The sequence below is a fragment of the Urtica dioica genome, chromosome 4 (genome assembly GCF_054948205.1).
Source record: "Urtica dioica subsp. dioica isolate 48M chromosome 4, U.dioica_male_clone48M_v1_H2, whole genome shotgun sequence".
In the NCBI taxonomy this organism is placed as follows: Eukaryota; Viridiplantae; Streptophyta; class Magnoliopsida; order Rosales; family Urticaceae; genus Urtica; species Urtica dioica.
The window spans coordinates 23,951,438-23,975,398 of NC_142759.1; the positions used below are offsets into that span (position 1 = coordinate 23,951,438).

At 34.6% G+C, this 23,961-nt stretch overlaps 2 protein-coding genes across 2 annotated transcripts; both read left to right on the top strand.

Annotated features, from left to right (window-relative positions):
- The first annotated feature begins 2,811 nt into the window (after positions 1-2,811).
- On the top strand, positions 2,812-8,828 carry LOC149401318 (protein trichome birefringence-like 41). Its single transcript, XM_089612249.1, has 5 exons — positions 2,812-3,202; positions 5,914-6,085; positions 7,767-7,942; positions 8,062-8,220; positions 8,511-8,828. The coding sequence occupies exons 1-5, from the start codon at positions 2,931-2,933 to the stop codon at positions 8,809-8,811; spliced, it is 1,080 nt and encodes a 359-aa protein (XP_089468375.1). The 5' UTR covers positions 2,812-2,930; the 3' UTR covers positions 8,812-8,828.
- A 7,884-nt stretch (positions 8,829-16,712) lies between these two features.
- Positions 16,713-20,160, top strand: LOC149401319 (protein trichome birefringence-like 38). The gene is made up of 5 exons (XM_089611880.1): positions 16,713-17,040; positions 18,147-18,318; positions 18,645-18,820; positions 18,907-19,065; positions 19,761-20,160. The coding sequence occupies exons 1-5, from the start codon at positions 16,766-16,768 to the stop codon at positions 20,065-20,067; spliced, it is 1,089 nt and encodes a 362-aa protein (XP_089468006.1). The 5' UTR covers positions 16,713-16,765; the 3' UTR covers positions 20,068-20,160.
- Positions 20,161-23,961: the final 3,801 nt, after the last annotated feature.

The following is a 23,961-nucleotide window of genomic DNA, read 5'->3' on the forward strand; positions in this document are numbered from 1 at the left end:
CTCTGGAAAAGCCAAATTCTTGAGTGATTGTGAGTTTTCGTCTGAGGTGCTCTTGGTGAAGAGTTGTAATTGGATTGGTTGTATTTGCTTGAAGATTAGTGCAAATCGAACGTCCTTGATCTGAAGGAGTTCGCGGGGATGTAGGCTTGTTAACGCCGAACCTCGATAACAATCCGGTGTTCTTCGTTCTTATCTTTTCGTTTTCAATTTTTCTGGTTTTGGTTTTGCATTGTGTGGTTGCGTGCGATTTAAGGTATCTGGTTTGATACTGAGTTGTGGTGAACGTTTGTAACATATTGTAAAGATAACATCATAAGCATTCTTTACTAAAAAATAATGAATTTCTACGTACAGCTAATCACACGATAAAAGAAATATATGAGTAACTCTAGAATATTCTAAATTGATTATCATAACTGACGCTTAGCAATCGCCATTAACATACCTTAGCTATCAGAGACATATTATATGTACTTACAAAATTAATATACATAGAAATTATTTTAAAAAGGACTCTGTCGTATATAGCTAAAATTTTCATTACTATTATATATATACACATATAATTTTGTCTCAAATTATATTACCAATAAATCATCGAATAAAATATCTAATAGCTAAACTTGAAAAATTCAAGGCACGAATAAAGCATAAAGCATATGTAGCACATAACATGTAATTCAAACTGAAAATATTACGTCACAATTTCTAATTTTTATATGGTTAAGTTTCGGGGTTTCACAAATACATCACCAACATATTAACTCATGGAATATTTGCTCTAAAATATGTAGCGAAATGGGCATGAATAATAGTAAAGTCGTGTTTTTTTAATATATATAGTTAGACATATATCTCATTTAAATACACTACATTAAGTCTTTTAGCTAAAATTTTTAAACATTAAAAAAATAGCTCAAACTTAAACAACACGCATACATCGCCATATTATAGTGACGTAGACATGAATATTGAAATATGTTTTTAATATATGTATAATTGAGTTTTAATCTTAATTGAAAGTAGTCACTTCACTATTTCATATAGTTTCTTTGTATATATATATATATATATATATATATATATATATATATATATATATATATATATATCTTAATTGAAAGTAGTCACTTCACTATTTCATATAGTTTCTTTGTGTGTGTGTATATATATATATATATATATTTTGCAAAATCTTATAATATTTCAAAAGAGGACTTTTTTTTTCCCTTCTCATGCTACCTATATGTGAAGAAATTGATATTGATTACTGCATTTACAATAAGAGGATCATGAGAGAGAAACAATTTTTCAAACAAAACAGAACAATTCCTCTTTTGAGTTTTTTTTTTTTTTTTTTTTTTTTTTTTTTTTTTTTCAAACAAAGCACAAAAATTGAAAGCACAACCCAAATTGATGAAAGCACATCTCTTTGCCAAGTTTTATCTTGAGCAACAAATTTTTTTGTCTCTTATTCTTCTTGTTATATCTTTCTTAGATTAAAGAAAATCAAATGACGAGGTACATTGCAGCTTATCATGACTCATGACTTTTTTTATCTAATCTTCTATATTAGAAAGGGAAAAAAAGGTTCAACATAGTAAAGAGTTATAACTACTTTCTGTTGGGATGCTCGTAATGAAATAAAGCTACAAAACAATAAGTATTGTTTGAATTAAATAAACTTAAAAAAAAAAACACAAACTAACTATTCGAATATTTAGATAGCTAATATTTAGATTTTATTTTTAGTAAAATATAATATATTGGCGTTTTACTTAAAAACAAATTGACACCGTTATATAAATTATACAGAGTGGTAGATCTGATATGATAAAAAAAATTATTGACTTATGATATTTGTAAATTCTGTTAACATTTTTCAATTTCCTTAATGTAAACAAATCTTACTATTTTATTTTGTATGTTTATTAGTTTCAAATTTTGAATTGGCTATTATGTGAAAGGGTTTAAAAGATAACTAGAAAGACTCGCCTAGACCTACAGGCCACAGGGAAACTGCTAAGTCTTAAATAGTAATAGTTAATTTATTAAAAAAAAATAGTAATAGTTAACTGCAATAACCCAATAACTTTTCTCACCCAACTTAATGCCTCTTGATTGAATTCTCACGTGAATAATTTTCTATTATTATAATTTTAATAAAAATACAAAAACACGGCGTTTTAATTATTACACTTTGGTCCTATCATGCTATCAGATCGAAACTTCTTAAAACGACACCGGTCAATACCACATGGCCGGACACAAAAAAAAAAAAAAAAAAACAGAGAGAAAGAAAACATCACTAATGTTGATTAACCAACCATTTTTCAACTTAATAATGAAGTAAGTATGCTAAATCAATGAATTTCACTCAACACGTATTTGTTTTTCTTAGTCATTGCTAATAATCACCAAAAAAAGAAAAACATTTTTTCCATTTTTTTTTTTTTTAATTTTGTTAATGGAATTACTTAAACGCCTTAAAATAGCTGTACTCATGTCTAATAACTTGCTCGCAATATATTCCCCATTAGCAGTTAAATTGCATACCTATATCCCTCATTTAATTCAAAGAATAATTTTTTTTTAATTTTTCAAAGAAAAAGCAAATAGAACCAAGAAAACTAAATTGGAAATCCGGAAAGAAAAAAAAAAAAAAAACTAAATTGGAAACAAATAAAAAGAAATTAATGCCCATTTGGTTTGGACCATTAAAGTTGCATTTTTCACCGTCCCAAAAATAAATGACAAAGATACATATATATACCCAAAAAATAAAGCAAAAATTTAAAAAAACTAAACACACCTTCCTAAACTAAACAAAGTTTCCACTCACCAGATTCATATATATACACATATAAAGGAGTGAAAGGGAAACAGAAACAGATTTGAGAAGGAAGAGAAGAGAGGTTTCCATTGGAGAAATGGGGTTTTCCTGGTTTCACAGGAACAACATTGTTGTGACTATCTTTGTTATTGTTTTTGTTCACCATCATCAACAAGAAGCGAATGGGATTAATGTGGCACCGAATTGTGATTTATTCAGAGGAAGCTGGGTTTTGGACCAAACATACCCAGTTTACGAGCCATCGATGTGTCCATTCATAGAGCACGAATTCACTTGCCAGAAGAATGGCCGTCCTGATCAAATCTACACCAAATATCGATGGCAACCACAAGCCTGCGATTTGCTCAGGTAAATCATTACTCTCCTCTCTTTCCCCTCTTAAAATAGTCTTTTTTTTTATTCACTTTTCTTCAATGGACGTTATTCAACGACCACCTATCAATCTGTCATCCATATATATTATTTAGAATGATTCATTTTAAAAAAACAAAATTCTTTAACTTATCGATACATTGTAAACATCGCAAGTGTATCAGTGTCCAATCTCTTTGTCATCATTATCATTAATCCTTGTGTGTTTGTTTATTTTATATTACTAAAAACTAAAAAGTAGATAAATATATTACTCAACCGCTGCGACGTGTTAAGAGTAAGAGAGATTTATTAATTTATTGTAATTTGTAACAAAGCAGTTGGTTCAGAATATTGAAAATAGGAAGGAAAAAAAAAATTACCGCGTTATGTTCGGTACATATTTTGTTTTACAGCGAAGAATACATTTTGGTTAACCGTAGCTAATATTTTTTTTTATTTTTTATGATATTTTTTTTGGTCATGTCATGGTTAGCCGTCAACAATATTGAGAAAGTCCAAAAATAGTGCTTAACTTTTACTATATGTTTTCTCATTATAAATTTTTAATCATAGTTTGGGCAAAAAGCGCACGGTTTTGGTACACATCTATTTTCACATATGTTGCACTCAGAAAAATCTATTTTGCGCTATGAATCCAATATCAAAAGTCCCTAAAAAAATCCAATATCATAAGCGATATTCCAACTTTCAAAAAGAATGAAAAGAACATTTAAACGAAAAGAACAGCAGTTTCTTAGCTGGGCATTTTTTTTCTTCTTCTTTCTTACAGCTCTTTTAGTAGCGTATTAACTCCTATTTAAGAATATTCATAATTCTTATTTATTTATTTGGGTGGTTTGTTTATTTTTACGAGTTAAAACATTTTTAATGTTTCCATTTTTGTCACCATATAGCATAATATGAGCTGTACTTAAATTTCCTGGCCCAACACGTGATATTGAGGGACACGAAAATCCCAATTCATTAAAAAGCAAAGCGCGTGTAATTAAGGCATAAGCGCGTGACCAATGAAGAGTGCGCGTGGTTCTCTTGGATGTTTAAGAATGTTTTCGAATTAAAATGAAAGCGTTTCAGTGTCGGTCTGTGCTTTATATGCTATATCGATTAGCTTCTTCTACGGCGCGTTATAAACGACATTTTTATTATTATTATTACTTTTTTGATCGATTGTATTATTATTAATTTTTTGATCGATTGTATTATTATTATTTTATCTTCTGGCTAAAACTTAAATTATCTAACGACAAAGCGGTTAACCGGATATTTACATCATTAACAAATAATGATATTTTTTAAAATTAGTATTAACTATTACTTTCAATTGATAATCGCGTTAATTATCTAAGCAAATTATTACTTAAAAGTATTACGGCTTTAATCACGGATATTAGATGTAACACATATTAAATAACTTTTAATAAATCAAAATAAATTTCGAATTTAGAGATTACTTTTTGAACTGCAAGTATTATTTATGTTTTATGTTTTTTGTTTTTTTTTATATTATTTATGCTTTTTTTTTAAAACCTTTTTAGACCTGCCTATTGACTTTCTAATTTATTTTTGAAATAAAACAGCGTCATTAATGACAATTTTAATTTTGACATATGACGAATTTAAATAGTATTATTTCTGAAACATATTATATTTTTTTTTTACATATTAGTTACGAAATAGATATCTTTTAATGTCATTTGCATTTTTTTTTAAATTTTTAATTCAATGGGCCTTTTAACCTTATGTCTGAAATATTTTTCGTGAAGTCTGCTGTATTTCTTAAAAAGATTATCATTCATTTAAAATGAGCTACGTGAATTTTAAAAATTTATTTGGAAATAAAAAAAAATATTGGCATACCAGACCAGGGCTTGTAAATAGACTCCATATGTCATAGCACTTTGGTCCGCGGAGTTCAAAGAATTCTTTTTTTTTTTTTTTTTTTTTGATAGGGAGTTCAAAGAATTCTTTTTAGCAAGTGTTCTATAGATTTCTCCATAATTAAATAAAATAAGTATTCTAGTCCAAAACCATTCTTTGGGGGTATTTTGGGAAAACAAGCTTATTAATTCTTTATAGACTAGTCGGTGCATATTGATACTCACAGTCACAGTGCTTACAATTCCCATTATTTATCAGATCACATGCATGTTCGTTTTATGACATACCCGTTGGGATTGTGACACATTTCACAATCACCAATATATTTTGCTAATCATGTGGGCTTAAGACTAATGTGTCTAGTAGTAATGATAGATTATGGTTCGAGGCAATAATTGACAAAGAAGATTTGCCAACTACAATTATTGTTGCTAATTAGTACTCTTGTGGCCGATTAAGGCCAAATAATTATCATATCCTTAACGAGCGACAGTGCTAATTAATTAAATGCCATAGATCTGAGCTAGCCAATCTAGTCTAGCGCCTTCTAAATGTGTGATAAGCTAATAATATCATTCTACGCCGCGATGAGCAGAATGAGTATTTATATATTATTTAAAAGCGTATAGGACCAAATTCTTTCTTTTGAGGACCTCTGTTGTTGACTTAATTTAACACACCCACACTCTTTCTTGAAAGACTACAAAGAAATAATATATTATATATTTCTGTTCATCTGTCACTAGAAAGTAGAAACCAAGTACTTAAACAACATTAGACAATGGAATTTTATGTGTTGTGTTTAGATTTGATGGAGTTGATTTTTTGGAGAGATTAAGAGGGAAGAGCATAATGTTCGTTGGAGATTCTCTAAGCCTAAACCAATGGGAGTCTCTCACGTGCTTGCTTCACTCTGCAATCCCAAATGCGAGCTACACCTTTACCAGGGTTAATGACGTGTCCACCTTTGAAATTCCGGTATGTTATGCAATTTATTTTAATCTTCGGTCCCTTAATTTTTATAATTAAACGTGAATTTTAATATTTTTGTTAACTTTTATCAAAATAACATGGCCATATCGTTGGGTTTTTTTTTTTTTTTTTTTTTTTTTTTTTTTTTTTAAATTTATTCTTAAAATTTAGTGACCAATATATCTATTATCCTTTGAATTTTAACTTCTTTTTTATGTATCAAATTAGAAACCCATATAAAAAAATTATAAGGGTAACACATTAATAAGTTTTCTTTCTTTTTGTCATCATAAAATATAATAAATCACGAATATGGATCAAATTGATTTTTAGGAGTATTTCACCTATAAGCAATATATCGAGATCAATTGCAATGAAATAAAATGATAATAATGATGAATTTTACACTGCAAATAAGTCTTAAAAATTTAAAGTATGTTGGTTTTTTTTATTAATATTTTTTTCTTTTTAAGAAAACTAGTTTGTTATTATTTTTACTCAATATATTGTACATAAATTTCCCCGAATACGGTACTGTCATAGGAAATACTAAGCGCACATTTTTTGTGTGAAAGAAACTTATAAATTATACATTAACCAATGCAAAAATAATAACACAGGAAAAGAATGTGAATAAGGCATATACAATCTGGTTTCCCACTTTAGTAATTTTTAATGCTTTTATCATAGATCAAATTGGAAATCCTAGTGAATTAGCACAATAATAGCAGTAATTGGGAATCATGTACAACTTTAGGATAAGATCGTAATAAGATTTTATGAAAACGAAGGTTCTTCTGTCAAATCAAATCTAACAAGTCACATGAAATTTCTGGTCTAGCTTAGTCAAGTATGTTTAAATGGTATTTCTAGCATTGATTGTTTAGGGACAGCACTTGTGACATAAATGCACCAGTTGCCATTTCTACATATGTGTGGACTCTTTTGCTTGATATTTCACAAGACTTTTCTAGATGGCCAATCCCAGAAAAAATAACCCCTTTTTTATGTTATGTATTCATTTTTTTTTTAATTCCATGTTATATATTCATAATGGTTGAGGTCTTTTAAACATTTTGCAACTTATTATTATTATTATTATTATTATTATACAAATAGTTCCTGAATTATAACGATTGTGACCTTTTTTGGTCCCCTAACTTTTTTTTGAAGCTCTTTTGGTCCAGTTTATTGATTTTATAGCAAGTTGGTCATTTTTAATTTTATTAAATGAAATCACCATCTAAAACTCAAAAGACATCTTCAAACTAAAATATCGTGTTATTTTTATAATAAAACACTGAATGTTAATTATCTTGATCATAAAAACGAGCAATAAACGTTGAATGTTTCACACTATTGTTTATTTTAATATAATTTTAAAATTACCAACAAATATTATTAGTTTGTTAATATATTTTATAGTTTAGATATTAAATTTCGTAATTAAAATCTTGAAGAATATCAAAGTATTACCAACAGGTCTATACAATTATGGGCCAGCTTTTCAACTTATTATCATTAATCTCAACACCGAAATATTAAAACATGCACGAAGCTTGTACATACACAAAAATTCAATTGAAACTGTTAAGTGAATAATGGTATCATCAACATTACAGATATTTTTGGCTTAATTACCGCATAGTTGAGTTTTGATATACGTAATTCTGGGTTTGGGTTTCAGGATTATAGGGTGAAAGTAATGCTTGATCGAAGTGTGTACCTAGTTGATGTTGTGAGAGAGAAGGTTGGAAGAGTGTTAAAATTGGAATCAATGGCGGGAGGCAAATTGTGGCTTGGAGTTGACATGCTTATCTTCAACACATGGCATTGGTGGAACCGTAGAGGTCCTTCTCAGCCGTATGTCACTCTTGCTCTTACTTTTCCCGCGTGCTTCCCATATTTCTTTTATCTTTTATCTTTTTTCCTTTTTAGAGAATATATGAGCATAAATTATGTTTTTTTTTTTTTGGTGGTAGGTGGGATTATGTTGAAGTAGGAGGAGCGGTAAAGAAAGACATAGATCGCATGGTTGCTTTTGAGACGGCACTCAATACATGGGGAAAATGGGTTGATACCAATGTAGATCCTTCTAAAACCACGGTCTTTTTCCAAGGAATTTCTCCTTCTCATTACAAGTACGTCTCTATTTCTCCTATTATCTCTTCTCATGTTTTATCCTAACCTAGCAAAACTAATTATATCGCTTAACGCTTATACTTATAAGTTTTAGTTGTATCACATAACATTAACAATTCCTTACAATTCTATAAAATCTTCATATGGGACACTATGGATCCTTGGTATAATTTAATTTTGAACACTTCATGTTGGACTTTTTATGTTCTTTGAAATTATTATTAATTAAAAATGAATCTCTTGAGCATTAATCATTGGAAACAAAATTCTTTAATTATTTTTAATTTAGTGGGACACTATGGAATGAGCCAAGCGCGAAGAGCTGCAAAGGGCAGAGGCTTCCGTTGCCAGGGTCCACCTATCCCGGGGGACTTCCTCAACCGTTGTTTGTTCTAAAAAATGCCCTTCGAAAGATCAGAAATCCGGTCACATTGCTCGACATCACCAATTTGTCGCTCCTTCGAAAAGACGGCCACCCTTCGGCTTACGGCTTCGGAGGGTTAACCGCGTTGGATTGCAGCCACTGGTGCCTCCCCGGCGTCCCCGATACTTGGAACCAGATTCTTTACAATATTATTCTTTTGAAATAAAAGCATATTTATATGAACATATATATAGATTCAATAAATATTTTTATTTTGATATGGTAGCTACAATATTGGTTATCATTTCATATGAAGTCAAAACTTGATTATTATATTCTTGATCTTTAGAAAGATCAATAATGAGGCATTTGTAATTGGTTTATAGATTATAATATATCGTTTTGAGTATTAATGCCGAAATGATATTGTTATTTTCCTTGATATCAACTCGATCAGATAATTTCTAGCCAATAAAAAGCAACAATTTGTTTGATTTTCTATGTCAACCTGCGGCTATTTTAAAGTGTTTTTAATTTTCATATCATACATATATTTCAATTATTATTATTATTATTATTATTATTATTATTATTATTATTATTATTATTATTATTATTATTATTATTATTTTAAAGTGTTTTTAATTTTCATATCATACATATATTTCAATTATTATTATTATTATTATTATTATTATTATTATTATTATTATTATTATTATTATTATTATTGTATTAGAAGAGCAATATACGTGTTGACAAGTTCAAATAAAAAATAACATGATAAACAAGTATTATTTGGTAGTACCAAATATAGCTTAGTTGGTAATTCCATACTATCTCAAAGGTGGAAGTGTGGGTTCATTTCCAATCGACAGCAAAGTTGTCTTTCAAAAAAAGATATTATTCCGAAACAGAGCGCATTGAGATACGTTCATCACCGTGGCGTGGTGAAGTCCAGCCAGAGCCCGAAGAGGAAGAGGGCGAGAGCGAGGACGCCAACTACCAATCACAGGCTATGGGCGGTGACTACTCCGAGTTGTTGGCTTGATGGCCAACTTAGGCCACAAGCTGGACGAGATGGGCACGTCTCAGACAGAGCTACGAGACGAGGTACGATCAATTCGGGAGTTGTTGACCCAATTATAGGCGGAGGCCCGACATGATTGGTGCGCGAGACGTGACGCTGACGCGGCGTTCCAAGCCGAGGTCCTCCATAATATTAACGAGCTTAGACGGGGTCAAAGCTTGATCATGGAGTTTCAAGAGGCTTATGACCAAAGGCGCAATGAGAAGGCCGACTACTACGGAGTGTCTACGACAGTGGACTTCACATCAATTCCGACCCCACAACCGTTCTATCTAGGCGCATATCCGAGCGTCTGGTTCTATTCCGCATTTCCACATGAGTTCACGATGCTGTACCGCCTCGTTACCACCATGACCCATACCATCGAGGCCCGCCTCCACCCGGACAAGGCGGTTACGAGTAGGGGGAATTCAACCACTCCCGCAAGGTAAGTGCTTCTCATTTTTTTTATCACTCTACGTTGAGGATAATGTAGATTCTAAGTTCGGGAGATAGCTTGCCTTTGCAGGGGCTCACATGTATATAGACTTCTTGTATTTTGTTTTTATTTTTCTTAATTTTGTTTGGTGATCACGTGATTTGAGTCAATTTTGAAAATTTTGTGTGTTTCATTGTGATTAGCTAATGGTTTGCGTGATACCACTACTACAAATGTTGGATTCTACAACCCATATTCTACAACGCTTACGGCTAAGTGTTGTAGAAACTTGAGATTCTACAACACTTAAAATAAGCGTTGTAGAAACTGAGTGTTTCTACAACGCTTATGGCTAAGCGTTGTAGAAGCTTGGTGTTTCTACAACGCTTATGGCTAAGCGTTGTAGAAGCTTGGTGTTTCTACAACGCTTACTATAAGTGTTGTAGAAGCTTGGTGTTTCAGACTTAGTCAATTTTTCTTATTCATTCTTCATTCTTCATTCTTCTTCTTCTTCTTCTTCTTCTTCTTCTTCTTCTTCATTCTTCATTGTTCTTCTCCACCCCCACCCCCCCCCCCCCCCCCCCCCCCCCCCCCCCCTCCCCCTTTTCTCTCTCTCTCTCTCTCTCTCTCTCTCTCTCTCTCTCTCTCTCTCTCTCTCTCTCTCTCTCCGCCGTCACTCTTCTTCTCCGCCCTCACCCTCTCTCCGCCTTCACTTCTCTTTCTCTCTCCGCCCTCACTTCTCTCTCTCTCCGCCCTCGCTCTCTTATTCTCTCCCTTACTCTCTCTCCGCCCTCACTATTCTTCTCCGTCCCCACAAAACCCAAACCTCAAACCAACAAAAGTCACAACCACAAACCCATAAACTCCACCACCACGTCAAAGTCACATAAGCCTAGGCATCTCTGGCGACAACTCCGACTATCTCTTTCTTCCACGCCTCCATGCTCCACATCTACACTCTGGGTTAGTTTTTGGTTGAGAATTATGTATAATTTAGGTTGAAAATAAGTGTTTGTTTGGAATTAAGAGTATGGATTGATATAATTTAGGTTGAAACATCATATTTGTTTGATATTTTTGTTGGAATTGAGTTTGCATTTGATATTTAGTTGAAATTGTGGTTCTTAGATTTTATGTCATCCATTACTACTAGTTTTAGCAGTAGCGGTAAAAGAAAAACTAGAAGATGGCCACAAAATACACATCGCCGCGACGAGAATTGGGGTAGAACCCAGATATTTCTCGCCGCGGCGGTGTATATTTTTCGCCGCGGCGAGATAGTTCTACAACGGATATCTTATCCGTTGTAGAATATCTCGCCGCGGTGAGAAATATACATCGCCGCGGCGAGAAATTATGGAATTTTTTAAAATTGGACAATGGAACTCTATCGTTGTAGAAGCTTCTACAACAGATGTGTAAGCGTTGTAGAAGCCAAGCTTCTACAACGGATATCTAAGGGTTGTAGAAGCTTCTACAACGCTGGATTCTACAACGCTTAATAAGCGTTGTAGAATCATTCTACAACTGTGTTTAAGCGTTGTAGGATCCCAGTTTTGTAGTAGTGTACAATTTTGGTTGATTTTTCCCGTTTTAGCACATACGCCCGTCCTGGAGTTTGAGTAGTTTCTTAGAGGTTCGATCACGTCCTTAAAATGTCTTTTAGCTCACGTGCACTATGAACTGCTCTAGTCCTATTCGACGCGAAATGACCTGACACGAGCATTGGGAAAATGATTTGGACCTTCATTTCAACCGATCATAGTAAAAAAGCCGACTCTTACATTTATCCTTGAGCCTTTTAAAAAAAAGCCGAACGTTATCCATTCTCGACAGTAAGTCTAAAAAGGCCGAGCCGATAATTTTTAAATTCTCACAAAGAAATCTAGCGACTCTCGAGTGATGTTTTTTTAGTGAATTGTTTAAATTTGAGTGATGTAGATCGCCTAGTCTCTACATGTTTCATTGTTCTCTAAAACATGACGCCGGTAATTTTGTGATAGTGGTATTTGTATTGTTTCTTGTCATTGTGAAAAGGAAAAAAAAAAAAAAAAGAGAAAAAAAGTCCATATACGTGTTTCGATTAGTTCAATTTTTTTTTTTTTTTATATATATTTGAGTTTTGGTGTAGTGTTTTGAGATAGTTTGAGAGAATACTTCGATATTTTTAGTCAAAGTTTTGGGAGAATTGGGAAAAACTTAAGTAAGGGGGTCGTTCTCGAATGGTATAGTAAATTCATTGAGCCATGAACGTGGAAAGGGTTGAGTGAATATAAATTTTGCGAGGGATTGGAGATCTTTGGTGATATTTGAGTCACTAGGTTAACGTTAAACCACAATTTTACCTTATCCTACATTGACCCTAGCCTAATGTTACATGCCGACAAAGTCTTATTGATTTATGAGGAAATGCCTTGCATTAGTGGAGAGTGAGTGACGAAAAGTATTATGGTGTTCGAATCATGCATTTCTAATTTATTTTGAACATTTGACATTAGAAGGTGTGAACGATTTTAATGAACTGCTCTCTCTTTTGGGAAATATTTCACACGCACGAGGCCATTTAGTCATTAAATTCTAAACTGTTTTTGGGTTTCATATGTGAATTGACTCGTGTTCGAAATTTTTTATTAGGTTGAGGCAAATAACTAACACTTGATACTGTTGCTAGTTTTTGTGATCATCATTCGTTTTTAGTGTAACTTCTTTGGTGTGTTTATGTTATTGTCCAGTTTAGTGTGCTGCTTGAGGACAAGCAATGGTTCAAGTTGAGGGGTATTTGATGAGTACATTTTATACGTACGAATGCACCCTCTTTCGGCTTGAATCTAGCTTGTTCTTAGGTGTATTATTCCCAAAGTTTTCATGTGTATTTCAAGTTTTGGGTGTATAATATAGTGTCGAGACGATATTGGAGCTATTTTGGAGCTACTGGGAGTCAAAACAGAGCAAAACGTCACATTTGTGGTGAACTCAACGCTTGATGCAGAAAATCAAAGGTCACCACGGTGCGGTCGACACCAGCACGCACACGCAGTGAAACTGCTCAAACAGAGCTCGATGAGATACACTCATCACCATAGTGCGGTGATCACTTTCTAGTGTGGCCATGGTGAAGTCCAATGCGCCGCGGTGATGACCAGTTTTGACGTGGAAATTACCTGATTTTGAGCGAATCTGGGCCATTAGATTTCATTAAAAGGCCTAAATGGCTTTGAAAAATAACCCCTAGACCTATGTACTCGAAATTCGAAACCTAAAAACACATCTTTAGTTTTCCTTCTTTATCATATTGTGTCTGGCTACTTTGGAGAGCCTTTGGAGAAGAGAAATATTATTTTTCGCCGGAATAGTTGCGTCGACGTGACTTTGGAACTCTAATTCACTTGTTGTTGTTCTTCTTCCTTTCTTTGTATTTTCAAGCGCTTTAGATTATTGTAGAACATTAATTTTAATTAATATTTATTCATTTTTTCTTTCAATCTTTATTTTATTGATTTTGATTATGGTTTTGTGTTTGACGATGATCATGAACACCCTTAAAGGCTAGGCTCTTATAGGGTCACGATGTAGCCGGGATGGATGATGGTTGGGGGGTTCGTTAGGGTTAGATAATTATTATTTTCTTCATTATTATGGATTGCTTTATGTGAATTATGTTTAATGATTTCTAGTGCTTGATTACCATTAGAATCGTGCAAATATTCATGTCTTTATCGTTGGCCTAAGTTAGTAAAAAACTATAAGCAATTGTGGAATCGTTTGAACTATTATTTTCATTTCGGATAATTGTTTTAATAGGATTGAAAGACGAGAGGATAATAATCCGTCAATTGCATAGGTTTGCTAGCACACTTCTGAGAGGCTAATGGATAACTTTGATAGAGTGAGATTAGCTTCCATATGAGTAGATTTAGTTGTTCGAACCCGAAACTCCCGACCTAATTAGTTCCGGTGAAATCGTTTCCCTTGCTTCTCCTTTACTAAAAACTCGTGATTATTTATTGCTTTTAGTTTATTTTATTTTGTTATTCGTTGAAACCACCCATTGCTTACTTTGTAATCATTCGCAACAAATTATATTAATTCGTTAATTTTTTTAGTCATCGTGGGATTAATACCATACTTTCATAAACTATATTACTTGGCGACAAGTACGTTTGCATGTGTGAATTTAGCGTAACAACAAAGAAGTGAACAGCGATGTTACCGAGACGAGGGGTATGACTACAAACACCTCCGCACAACTCCATGAGAAGCTTGCAAATGTCAAAGATGATTGGACCAATGAAGCTAGGGGATTTTGAACAATCAGCCTCGACACCACCTAGAAGCAGATTATGAGTTCTTACACACAACCAGAGATAGAGCAAGAAGTTTCTGGGTGGTCTAATTTGTAAATTTTCAGGGTAAAGACTACAAACACCTCCGCACAACTCCATGAGAAGCTTGCAAATGTCAAAGATGATTGGACCAATGAAGCTAGGGGATTTTGAACAATCAGCCTCGACACCACCTAGAAGCAGATTATGAGTTCTTACACACAACCAGAGATAGAGCAAGAAGTTTCTGGGTGGTCTAATTTGTAAATTTTCAGGGTAAAGAATGATTTTTTAAACTATGGGCAAAAAGAGTAAAATAAAATTAGAGAAAAGGGTTTTGGGGGGGGGGGGGGGGGGGAGGGTGGGATTGGTGGGTGGGTGGGTCGCTCTGGGCCTACTATAGCTCATTCCCTGGAAACAACAACCCTTCCCTCATAGCTAGTACTTCGCACGATAAAACGATCGTGCGTGGAATCCGTTTTACTGCAGAAGATTGCTACACCATCTCCTTTGTCGTCTCGGACTACTCCCCGAACCCTATTTCACTACCATCCGTTGGCACCCTGCATCAAAAATAACATTAATTGTTCATATTTTTAGAAGCATAGGCTTTGGGGGGGGGGGGGGGGGGGGGGGGGGGGGATGGGATTGGTGGGTGGGTGGGTCGCTCTGGGCCTACTATAGCTCATTCCCTGGAAACAACAACCCTTCCCTCATAGCTAGTACTTCGCACGATAAAACGATCGTGCGTGGAATCCATTTTGCTGCAGAAGACTGCTACACCATCTCCTTTGTCGTCTCGGACTACTCCCCCGAACCCTATTTCACTACCATCTGTTGGCACCCTGCATAAAAAATAACAGTAATTGTTCATATTTTTAGAAGCATAGGCTTTTATGCTTCTTTCATGTTTTTCGGTTCGTAATAGTGTCTCACCTATACATATAATTTCACACTAAAATAGGGCATTTATTTGAAAACAAACTTAAAATATAGTATAAATATATCTACCGTTAAAAAATGGGGTAATTGTCCTCCTTTATATATATGTCCCGAGATTACGAAACTTAAAGTCAAATGGTTGTTCAACTAGTGAGTAAAACAACTTGTTGAGCAAGTGATTATTTTTAGCACAATTAAATAAATCGACAATCAAATAAGCAATCACAAGCAGAAAGCAATAAATGACACACATACTTGGTAACCATGTTCAGTGATGAAGCACCTACTCAGGGGGACTGACATGTCCGGTGGTGAAAGCAATCTACTATTTCAATATTCAAAGGTACATGACTTAGGTTTGATGACTCCCTCTCAAACACCTCTCTTTTTTAACTTCTCCAATGGATGACAATCTAAGCTCCTCTTAGATCAAAGATCTCTCTCTCTCTTTCATCCAATCCTCTCCCGAAAGTTGACACAACACGTCAATGCAAAACACGCACTCACAAACTCTGCAGAAATAAAGCACAATAGTAGCAAGCACCTGGAACTTGTTGTCGATGAAAATCTCTTAGAATAGAGAGACAAATTCTATGTTAAAGTCGTGTAACTTGACCAAACAGAAAAGTGAAGATTGAACCCGGGTCTTGAACAACTTCTTATAGCTTTGACTTGAACAATTTCTCGCGCGGGAGGATCAAACATGCTACCTTTTTTTTTAAGGATAGCTTTGTTGTTAGTGGAGATTTACCCCACAACCTCCACTTTGAATTACCAACTAGACTATACTAGGTACCACTCCAACATATCCCTCGGTATTTCTCAAAATGTAATAATAGACTACACATAACATGCTTTCTTTTTTTTTTTTTTTTTTTTTTAGTAATGTTATTACTTTTCTTATTGCAAGTCCCAAATTCAAAACAAGGATTTCTTTTCGTTACTATGCTCTAACGTATCCTCTTCTGATCCCAAAAAGCCATGATAATCTTTTTCTTAGATATACTGAAATATTTTCTTTCTATGTTTTTTGCTTCACATGCAATCCAAATGATAAAGACCTATCTTCCTTGTTTGGATTCTTTTCCGTTTATTCCGTGTTATAATAACATGTCAGATTGCTTTCCTTTCAAGGATAATTGGGAAACTTAGATAAGGAATATAAAGGGGTATATGTAAAAAACTAGAAAGTCTTTAATTATATCATCAATACGAATTTTTTCCAAAGAGAGAGAAGACTATAAAGCAAAGAAATCAGACTCCATGGATTTGTCTCTTTAGTGAATCTAACAAACACTGGATTTGGCAAGGGAAAAAAAACCGCGCTTTTCGGAGCTCTATATATCACACATTTTCTCTAAACATTTTCTCAGTGTTTTTTTTTATCTTCCCGTCTTCTTTTCTGCCAATGGGACGTGATATGCTTCTTATACCAACCATATTTCAGATCATCACAGCTCTGTTATTATTAGTCCTTCAGAAACAATGCATTGCGGAAGAAAATAATTTGGTGTCGTTGAACGGCTGTGATTTGTTTGGGGGAAGTTGGGTTTACGACGATTCTTATCCGCTCTACGACAGCTGTCCTTTTGTAGAGAAACAGTTTGATTGCCAGAAAAATGGACGCCCTGACAAAGCTTATCTCAAATATAGATGGAAGCCAGCTTCTTGTGACTTGCCAAGGTATTATTATTATTATTATTACATAATTGTGTTATGTATTGTGTTCGTTTGATATAATTTCATTGAATGCACTATTTTGTACATAGGAATGTTAGTAATTAAGCATATTCGCTTAAAATTATTTAAGATTAAAAGAGAATGTCTAATGATAAGAATTATATATATATTAATAAAGTGTGAAGTAATTGAAGATTCTTCAATTCGACTCTATTTTTCACTCTATTATGATTTTAGAGTTTGTGAATATAATTATTTTTATAGGATAACGAAACTATTTTGAAATCAAACTGAGAAAGGTGGTTTTGAGTTTTTAATCGTCTACCAATGATTTTTTCGAATTCCAAAGAAAATGATATTTGTTTTTATTTCTTTGTAATATTAGGGTATGGGAGACAAAGTTGATATTTGACAGTCACTTTATATATTTTCTTTGTCTTTTTCATTTGTGTCTGATCGGTACTGCAATTTCTTTGGACGGTTTACACTCCCTAACATCACCACCGACGATAACTTGATTCTACACTAAAAAAAATGAGCTAAAATAAGCTGAATTAATTCATAAATGGAAAGTACAATAATTATAGTTACATATCTTTTTGAAAGCTAATAATTAATAATTTGATTGATAAATCACCCTATTTGACTAGTAGATATAATTTATTTAATTTTTTTTTTATTTTTTGTCCTTAAGAGTATTTTTAGTCCAAATAAACATATTTTCCAAGTTGACAGCTTTTAGATGTAAAGTCAATTTAATTTATTGGTAGTCTTCTTATATCAGATTTCTTATCAAATGCATTTAGATTCATCTCAAATCATCGTGAAAAAAATAAACACTACTCAAAAGTTCAAGTTGAACACAAAATTAGATTATATCTTTTAGTCCTCTTATCTCATTTTTTTTTTCTTTTTTTACGAAATGTTGGCGGAAGCGGAACCACGTGAGGTTTTATTAAAAACCCTCAGTGACGGAGGAATCTCAAATTTCTTAAATGTATTTTGATTCATCATCCAATCACGGGAATAAAATCAACATTACTCAAAAGGTCATGGTAAAACTACGTATATAACATGGAAATAGGGTGACACGTCTATGATTTGTGCAGATTTGATGGTGTGACGTTCTTGAAGAAACTGAAAGGGAAAAAGATATTATTCGTTGGAGACTCGCTAAGTCTTAATCAATGGGAATCTCTAACATGCATGCTTCATTCTTCAACGCCTCAATCAAATTTCACATTCACAAGAAAAACTGACCTCAGAACATTTTATCTCCGGGTGAGAGATTCGTGCCCTTAAATATAACTTTAAAATTATTTAACTCTCTAATACATTTTTTTTAATGTTTTCTTATCTGCAATGTTTGAACATGAATAATCAATGTCATCCACAAGGTTCGACTCTTTCGTATTATAATTAGTATGAAAACTATTTCACTCATATCTTAGAATATTTTTTATTTGTCCACGTAAAAAATGCCTACATCGTACTCTTTCAACATAGAATCTTCAATGTGAAAAGAAATTTGGTCATCTTCATTTCAAATAAACATTGCTTAAGCCTAATCTGTTAATATATTTTGTTGTTTTGTTTTTGGGGTTTAGGACTATGATGTGTCAGTAGTGTTATTTCATAGTTTGTATTTGGTGGACTTGGTTAAAGAGAAGATAGGCACAGTTCTAAAGCTCGATTCTATAAAAAACGGCGACGTTTGGAAACAATACGACATCCTTGTCTTCAATTCGTGGCATTGGTGGATACACACAGGAAACCTGCAGGAGTAAGCGAGGCTTCTCTATTTTTTATTTTATTTTTTGTAATATTCCTTTAAAGCAATTAAGTCGTTGATTAAGATATATATTGCAGATGGAATTACATAGAATCAGGAGGAACCATAAGAAAAGATATGGACCGCTTGGAGGCATTCAGAGAGGGTTTGACGACTTGGTCAAAGTGGGTTGACTCTAGCGTTGACCTCAACAAGACCAAGGTTTTCTTTCAAGGCATTTCTCCTGTTCATTACAGGTGACAATTATATGTTTTGTAAACTAACTACTTATTCGTGTTTTTACAGAACGCAATATTGGGGTATAGTTTTCCTAAAAAAAATGTGGTATATTTTTTAAGTAGTGTAAAGATAAATTTAAAGCTTAAATAACCGTGACATTATTACAACTTTTGTTGAACTTACTATGGTTCGGATTTTATAATGATCAGCTCACAACTAAATAATTAATTAATTAAAAGCTTAATTTTGCATCATATGACTTTATTTTAACGTAATTTCCATCTACTTCGTGTGTGCGATTTATATGACTTTATTTTTTCTTATGGTATCATTTTTTGTGATTTTATATACAAAAAATGCTAACTCTAATTAGTTAACAAAAAAAACATAAAAGGGCTAAAGCACATAAACTGACAATTACATCAGAGAAAACATAATGCCTCAAGGATATTGTACACTTCCGAATCTTCCATCTAAAAATTGAGGAATATTAAACAAAAAGGTTACATGTGCAAGATATTTTTAAACTCATGGACATTGATGCAAAAAGAGCAGGTCAATCTCATAAATTTCAAGAACCACAATTGCAAAAAAAGTACATCAAAAGAAAAAAAAAATGTCTGTTATCGCGAAACCCTAAATGCGTCGTACAAGTAATTATTTGGTAAAAATAGATCCCATACTTTTTTTGTTATCATGTAACTTGAAACAGTGGGAGAGAGTGGAACGGAGGGTTGGGGACTTGCAAAGGGGAAACGGAGCCGGTAAGTGGTTCAAAGTACGGAGGAGATTGGCCGGCGGCGGCAGATGTGGTGGACGAAGTGCTTTCCAAAATGACAAGTCGTTCGGTTAGACTTCTAAACGTGACAACTTTATCTCAGCTCCGGAAAGACGGCCATCCATCATCCTTCGGTGCCACCGGAAACGACTGCAGTCACTGGTGCCTTGCCGGAGTCCCTGACACCTGGAACCACCTCTTATATGCTTGCCTCTTCTTTACCTCATCAAACAATGATTAAGTTGTAGAGATACTAAATTTGGTGCTATTATGGATGTTTGTCTTCTTTGTTATGTCAATTGGAATAATATTGTTAATGGACTTATTTATACAAGCTACTTTGATTTAAATTTAAAAAAAATAATTACTTTAGCGTTTTAGCACCATGAAACTCCAACTCGCGTGAGAATAGGAAGTTATATATATATATATATATATATATATATATATATATATATATATATATATATATATATATTATGTGTTAGATCGAACTCACACAATTGCGCGAACAGTTTCCGTGCGATGCAAGCAACCAAGAAAAGAAGAACACAAGAATTGTTTACGAGGTTCAGCTTTCGCCTACGCCCCCAGAACTACTCAACCGGTTGCACTATATTAGCCAATCACAATACACCTTCAAAAACGCTCACAACACCCCTGAGTACAAGAGAATCACTCAAACCCCTGTAAACCTTCTCGATCAATCCCTGAATTAATCCCAAATTCCAGATCGTGTTTCCTAAGTGTTTATTCCCAGTGTTTCCGTAATTTCCCAACCCAGATCTCAGATGTAAAAGCTAGTGTATCAAACAGAATGATTTTTCAACTAACTAACTAACTAACAATCCTACGAACATATATAAAGAGAAACAGAAAAGATCTCAGCCGTCCAAGCTTCTTCCTTCACTCCTTTATACACCACGTCGGATGTGTAGATCGATGAAGTTAGTTTGCTGAAGTGGTGGTGCTGACTTCAACATTATGAAACTCGCCAAGATATAATGAAACATGTTGTAACATTTGACCAGCGCAGACAATCTCCGGTAATATGATCTGGTCAAGATTTTGTGTACGTTTATGTTTTCGGTGAACATTTATATATTGATTCTTTCTAAACAGAATAGCTTCTTTTAAACCAGTGAAAGTCGAAGACTGGTGTTGTTACAAGGAAGTTGGCTGTTTGGTTCAGGCTTATGTTTTGTCACTCATGTTGTTTCAAGCATCTCGAATAACATATTTCTGTTCAAGTTGTGTCAGCTCTTGTTGTAGCGTCGCTGACAGCTTTTTACTGTTATCAATGGATGCGTGCCATCTGGCATTGTTTTACATCAGAGAACATTCTCTTGGTTTGTTTCATATAAAAGAGATGGTAAGAAAAACCCTTGGCAGGGTTACTGACTCTCACGCTGAAAAACACCTTTGAAGAAGAGGGTTTTGAGTCTTTGGTTTTGAGGAGAGTGGTCTCCGGCAAGAAAGTCAGACCTCCTGCTTGTATGTGTTAAGTGAGGTTCTTTGACACACCGAGTGATTGCAAAAGTGAAAAGTGAGGGGAGCTCAAATCTAGGGGGAGCTTATATTAGTAATAAGCTAAGTTAGTATTGGAGGTAGGAATAGTGGAAGGTTATCATCCATTGTATTCCGGTTTGTACTCATACTTTCGTTTATTGAAGCTACTCTTTTCACCGGGATTCACATCCCCCCAGAGTAGGCAGTTGATGTCGAACTGAGTTATCATTCACGGTGTCTTTTTATTTCTTGCTGTGTTGTGTTTACAGGTGTTCTTAATCTCTTTACAACATCTCACAGTTTGATAAAACAGTGGATCTGGACTTTCAACTAGTTTGATCATACAGTGTGCGTGAATCTTAATCTTGTGTATAACAACTTACATGGAATGAAGATCGAGTATATAATCGTGATGTTGGTTGTTCATGAGCTGTTATATACAAATATGTGAGAGTTTTTTTAGTGGAAATAAGAGGCAGGGCCGGCCGACCTCGGCCAAACTCATCAGGGGTCTTAGGCGAATTAATATGTTGGGATCGAAGATAATAATAAAATTTATATATAAAATGAAAAATGAAAAAATTTAAATATTTTGAGTATATATAATATACATTTAAAATTTTGGGGTCTAACTCAATCGGAAGTCCTAGGTACCGGCCTTACTTGCCTGCTGACATTGATAAGAGGACCTCAATTGTGAAACATTGAGTTGTAATAGATGATTAGAGATTAAAAAAACGAAACTGATATATTAAAAACAAAAACAATAGTATTTAAACCGAATGAAAAACACTTATTTTCATAACTATGTGCCAATGTGAAATTGTGTTTACATATCGATACTTTGAATAAGAACAAATCAGGAAAACAAACAAAATTGTAGATTTTTTTTTTTTTTTTTTGAGAAATAGAACAAGTAGGTAGGTGTCAATTTGTAATTGACGATATAAATATCAAATTGATATGATGAACATGAGCACTTAAAATCCAACAAAAATAAACTTCTCAAAATAAATTGATGAATAATATGTGTGTTGAAAGACATTTAAGTAGAATTTGTACATATATTTCGGATTTTTAATTTTTAATACATATATATGTGTGTGTATATATATATATATATATATATATATATATATATGTATATGTATAGAATTTGGCTCACTATTTCACAAAATACAACACTACTCAAACAATTTGAATACAATTGACATTAAATACAATATTCACATATAAAACAAACAATAATAATCTGTCAATATCAAAATCTTAATATTTGAGCACAAATGAGAAGATACGAAGATAATGTATTAAATTTGTCTTTAACTCTCAAATATAAAACTGGACTATACTATTCAGACTGGTTTAAAAATTTCCATCGGATCCGACATGATTAGAGAAAAGTCGTTTTAGGCCGAGAGCCCGATTTTAAGACTCATCTTAGACCGGTCTAGTTTTTTTAAACTGGACCCTAGAAGAATGAGATGCGTGGATATTTATTATTATTATTATTGTTATGTGAAATTTTGACACGCCCAAAATCAGCACATGGGCCTCATGGGCCATAAAAGACAATATAAAACAAATGTAAAAACCCTAGCTAGAGAAGGGATTCACACGGCAGTCATATCAAGCAAAAGAGAAAAAAGGATGTCTTTATTTTAGACTCTCTCCAGGAGCACACACACAAGGAGGCAGCCGCACAAAACTTTGGCTCCATCTTCTTGCTCACTTTCAAAGTAGGCTAGAGAGAGGTCTGATCCTTCTTGAGCAAGCTCGTTCAACAAACTCCGTCGTCGTACATTGGTGGCCACCGGCCGCTTGCTTGTACTAGTGACGTTGCCGTGCAACGACCTAGACCCCGGCCACGAAGACCACTCGGCCGTGGCTATGTCACGACCACAGAACCACTCGGCCAAGACACCCTCGCCGGCGCCTCTCTGAAGCCGCCTTGTACATGCCTAGACCACGGCGAGACAATGGACTCGACGTCCCCGACTATCTCAAGACAAGATGACGGACGCTCTCGTCGACAAGAAGAACCCGACGAGGTGATGGCACCTCAAAAGACCTCACGACGAGATGGCGAAGCTCCTGCGATCCGGCGAGCCACGGCGAGTCGAAGACCAGCGATCCACGACAAGACGACGAGGCCCAAGCCACCGCGAACCTGAGATCGGCGCGAGTCCGAGACTGACGATCGGAAGCCGTGATCGGAGAGCACCGCGATTCTGTGGTCGGCGAACCGGCGCGAGTCCGAGATCGGCGAGCCCCCGCGAAGACGTGGTCGAAGAGCCGGGCAAAGACACGTGCCGACGAGCACCACAACGACGCGGTCAGAGACCATCGCGAAGACGTGGTCGACGAGCTCCGCGAAGACATGGTCGGCGAGCTCCGCGAAGACGTGGTTGGCGAGTACCGTAAAGACGTGGTCGAAGAGCCGGGCGAAAACCCGTGCCGACGAGCCAAGCGGAGATGTGGTTGGAGAGAACCGCAAAGGCGTGGTCGGAGAGCACCGCGAAGGCGCGGTCGGTGACCACCGCGATTCCGTGGCCGACGAACCGGCGCGAACCCGCGTTGGTGAGCCATCGCGAGTTCAAAGCCAATGAGTCTCCTCGAAGCACAA

Bases quoted from the DNA above. Each gene is read 5' to 3' on its own strand.
- LOC149401319 (XM_089611880.1), top strand. From the start codon at position 16,766: ATGGGACGTGATATGCTTCTTATACCAACCATATTTCAGATCATCACA. The intron at 18,319-18,644 runs GTGAGAGATTCG...TTTGGGGTTTAG, and splicing joins TCAGAACATTTTATCTCCGG to GACTATGATGTGTCAGTAGT. The intron at 18,821-18,906 runs GTAAGCGAGGCT...TATATATTGCAG, and splicing joins CACACAGGAAACCTGCAGGA to ATGGAATTACATAGAATCAG.
- LOC149401318 (XM_089612249.1), top strand. From the start codon at position 2,931: ATGGGGTTTTCCTGGTTTCACAGGAACAACATTGTTGTGACTATCTTT. The intron at 6,086-7,766 runs GTATGTTATGCA...TTTGGGTTTCAG, and splicing joins TGTCCACCTTTGAAATTCCG to GATTATAGGGTGAAAGTAAT. The intron at 7,943-8,061 runs GTATGTCACTCT...TTTTGGTGGTAG, and splicing joins CGTAGAGGTCCTTCTCAGCC to GTGGGATTATGTTGAAGTAG.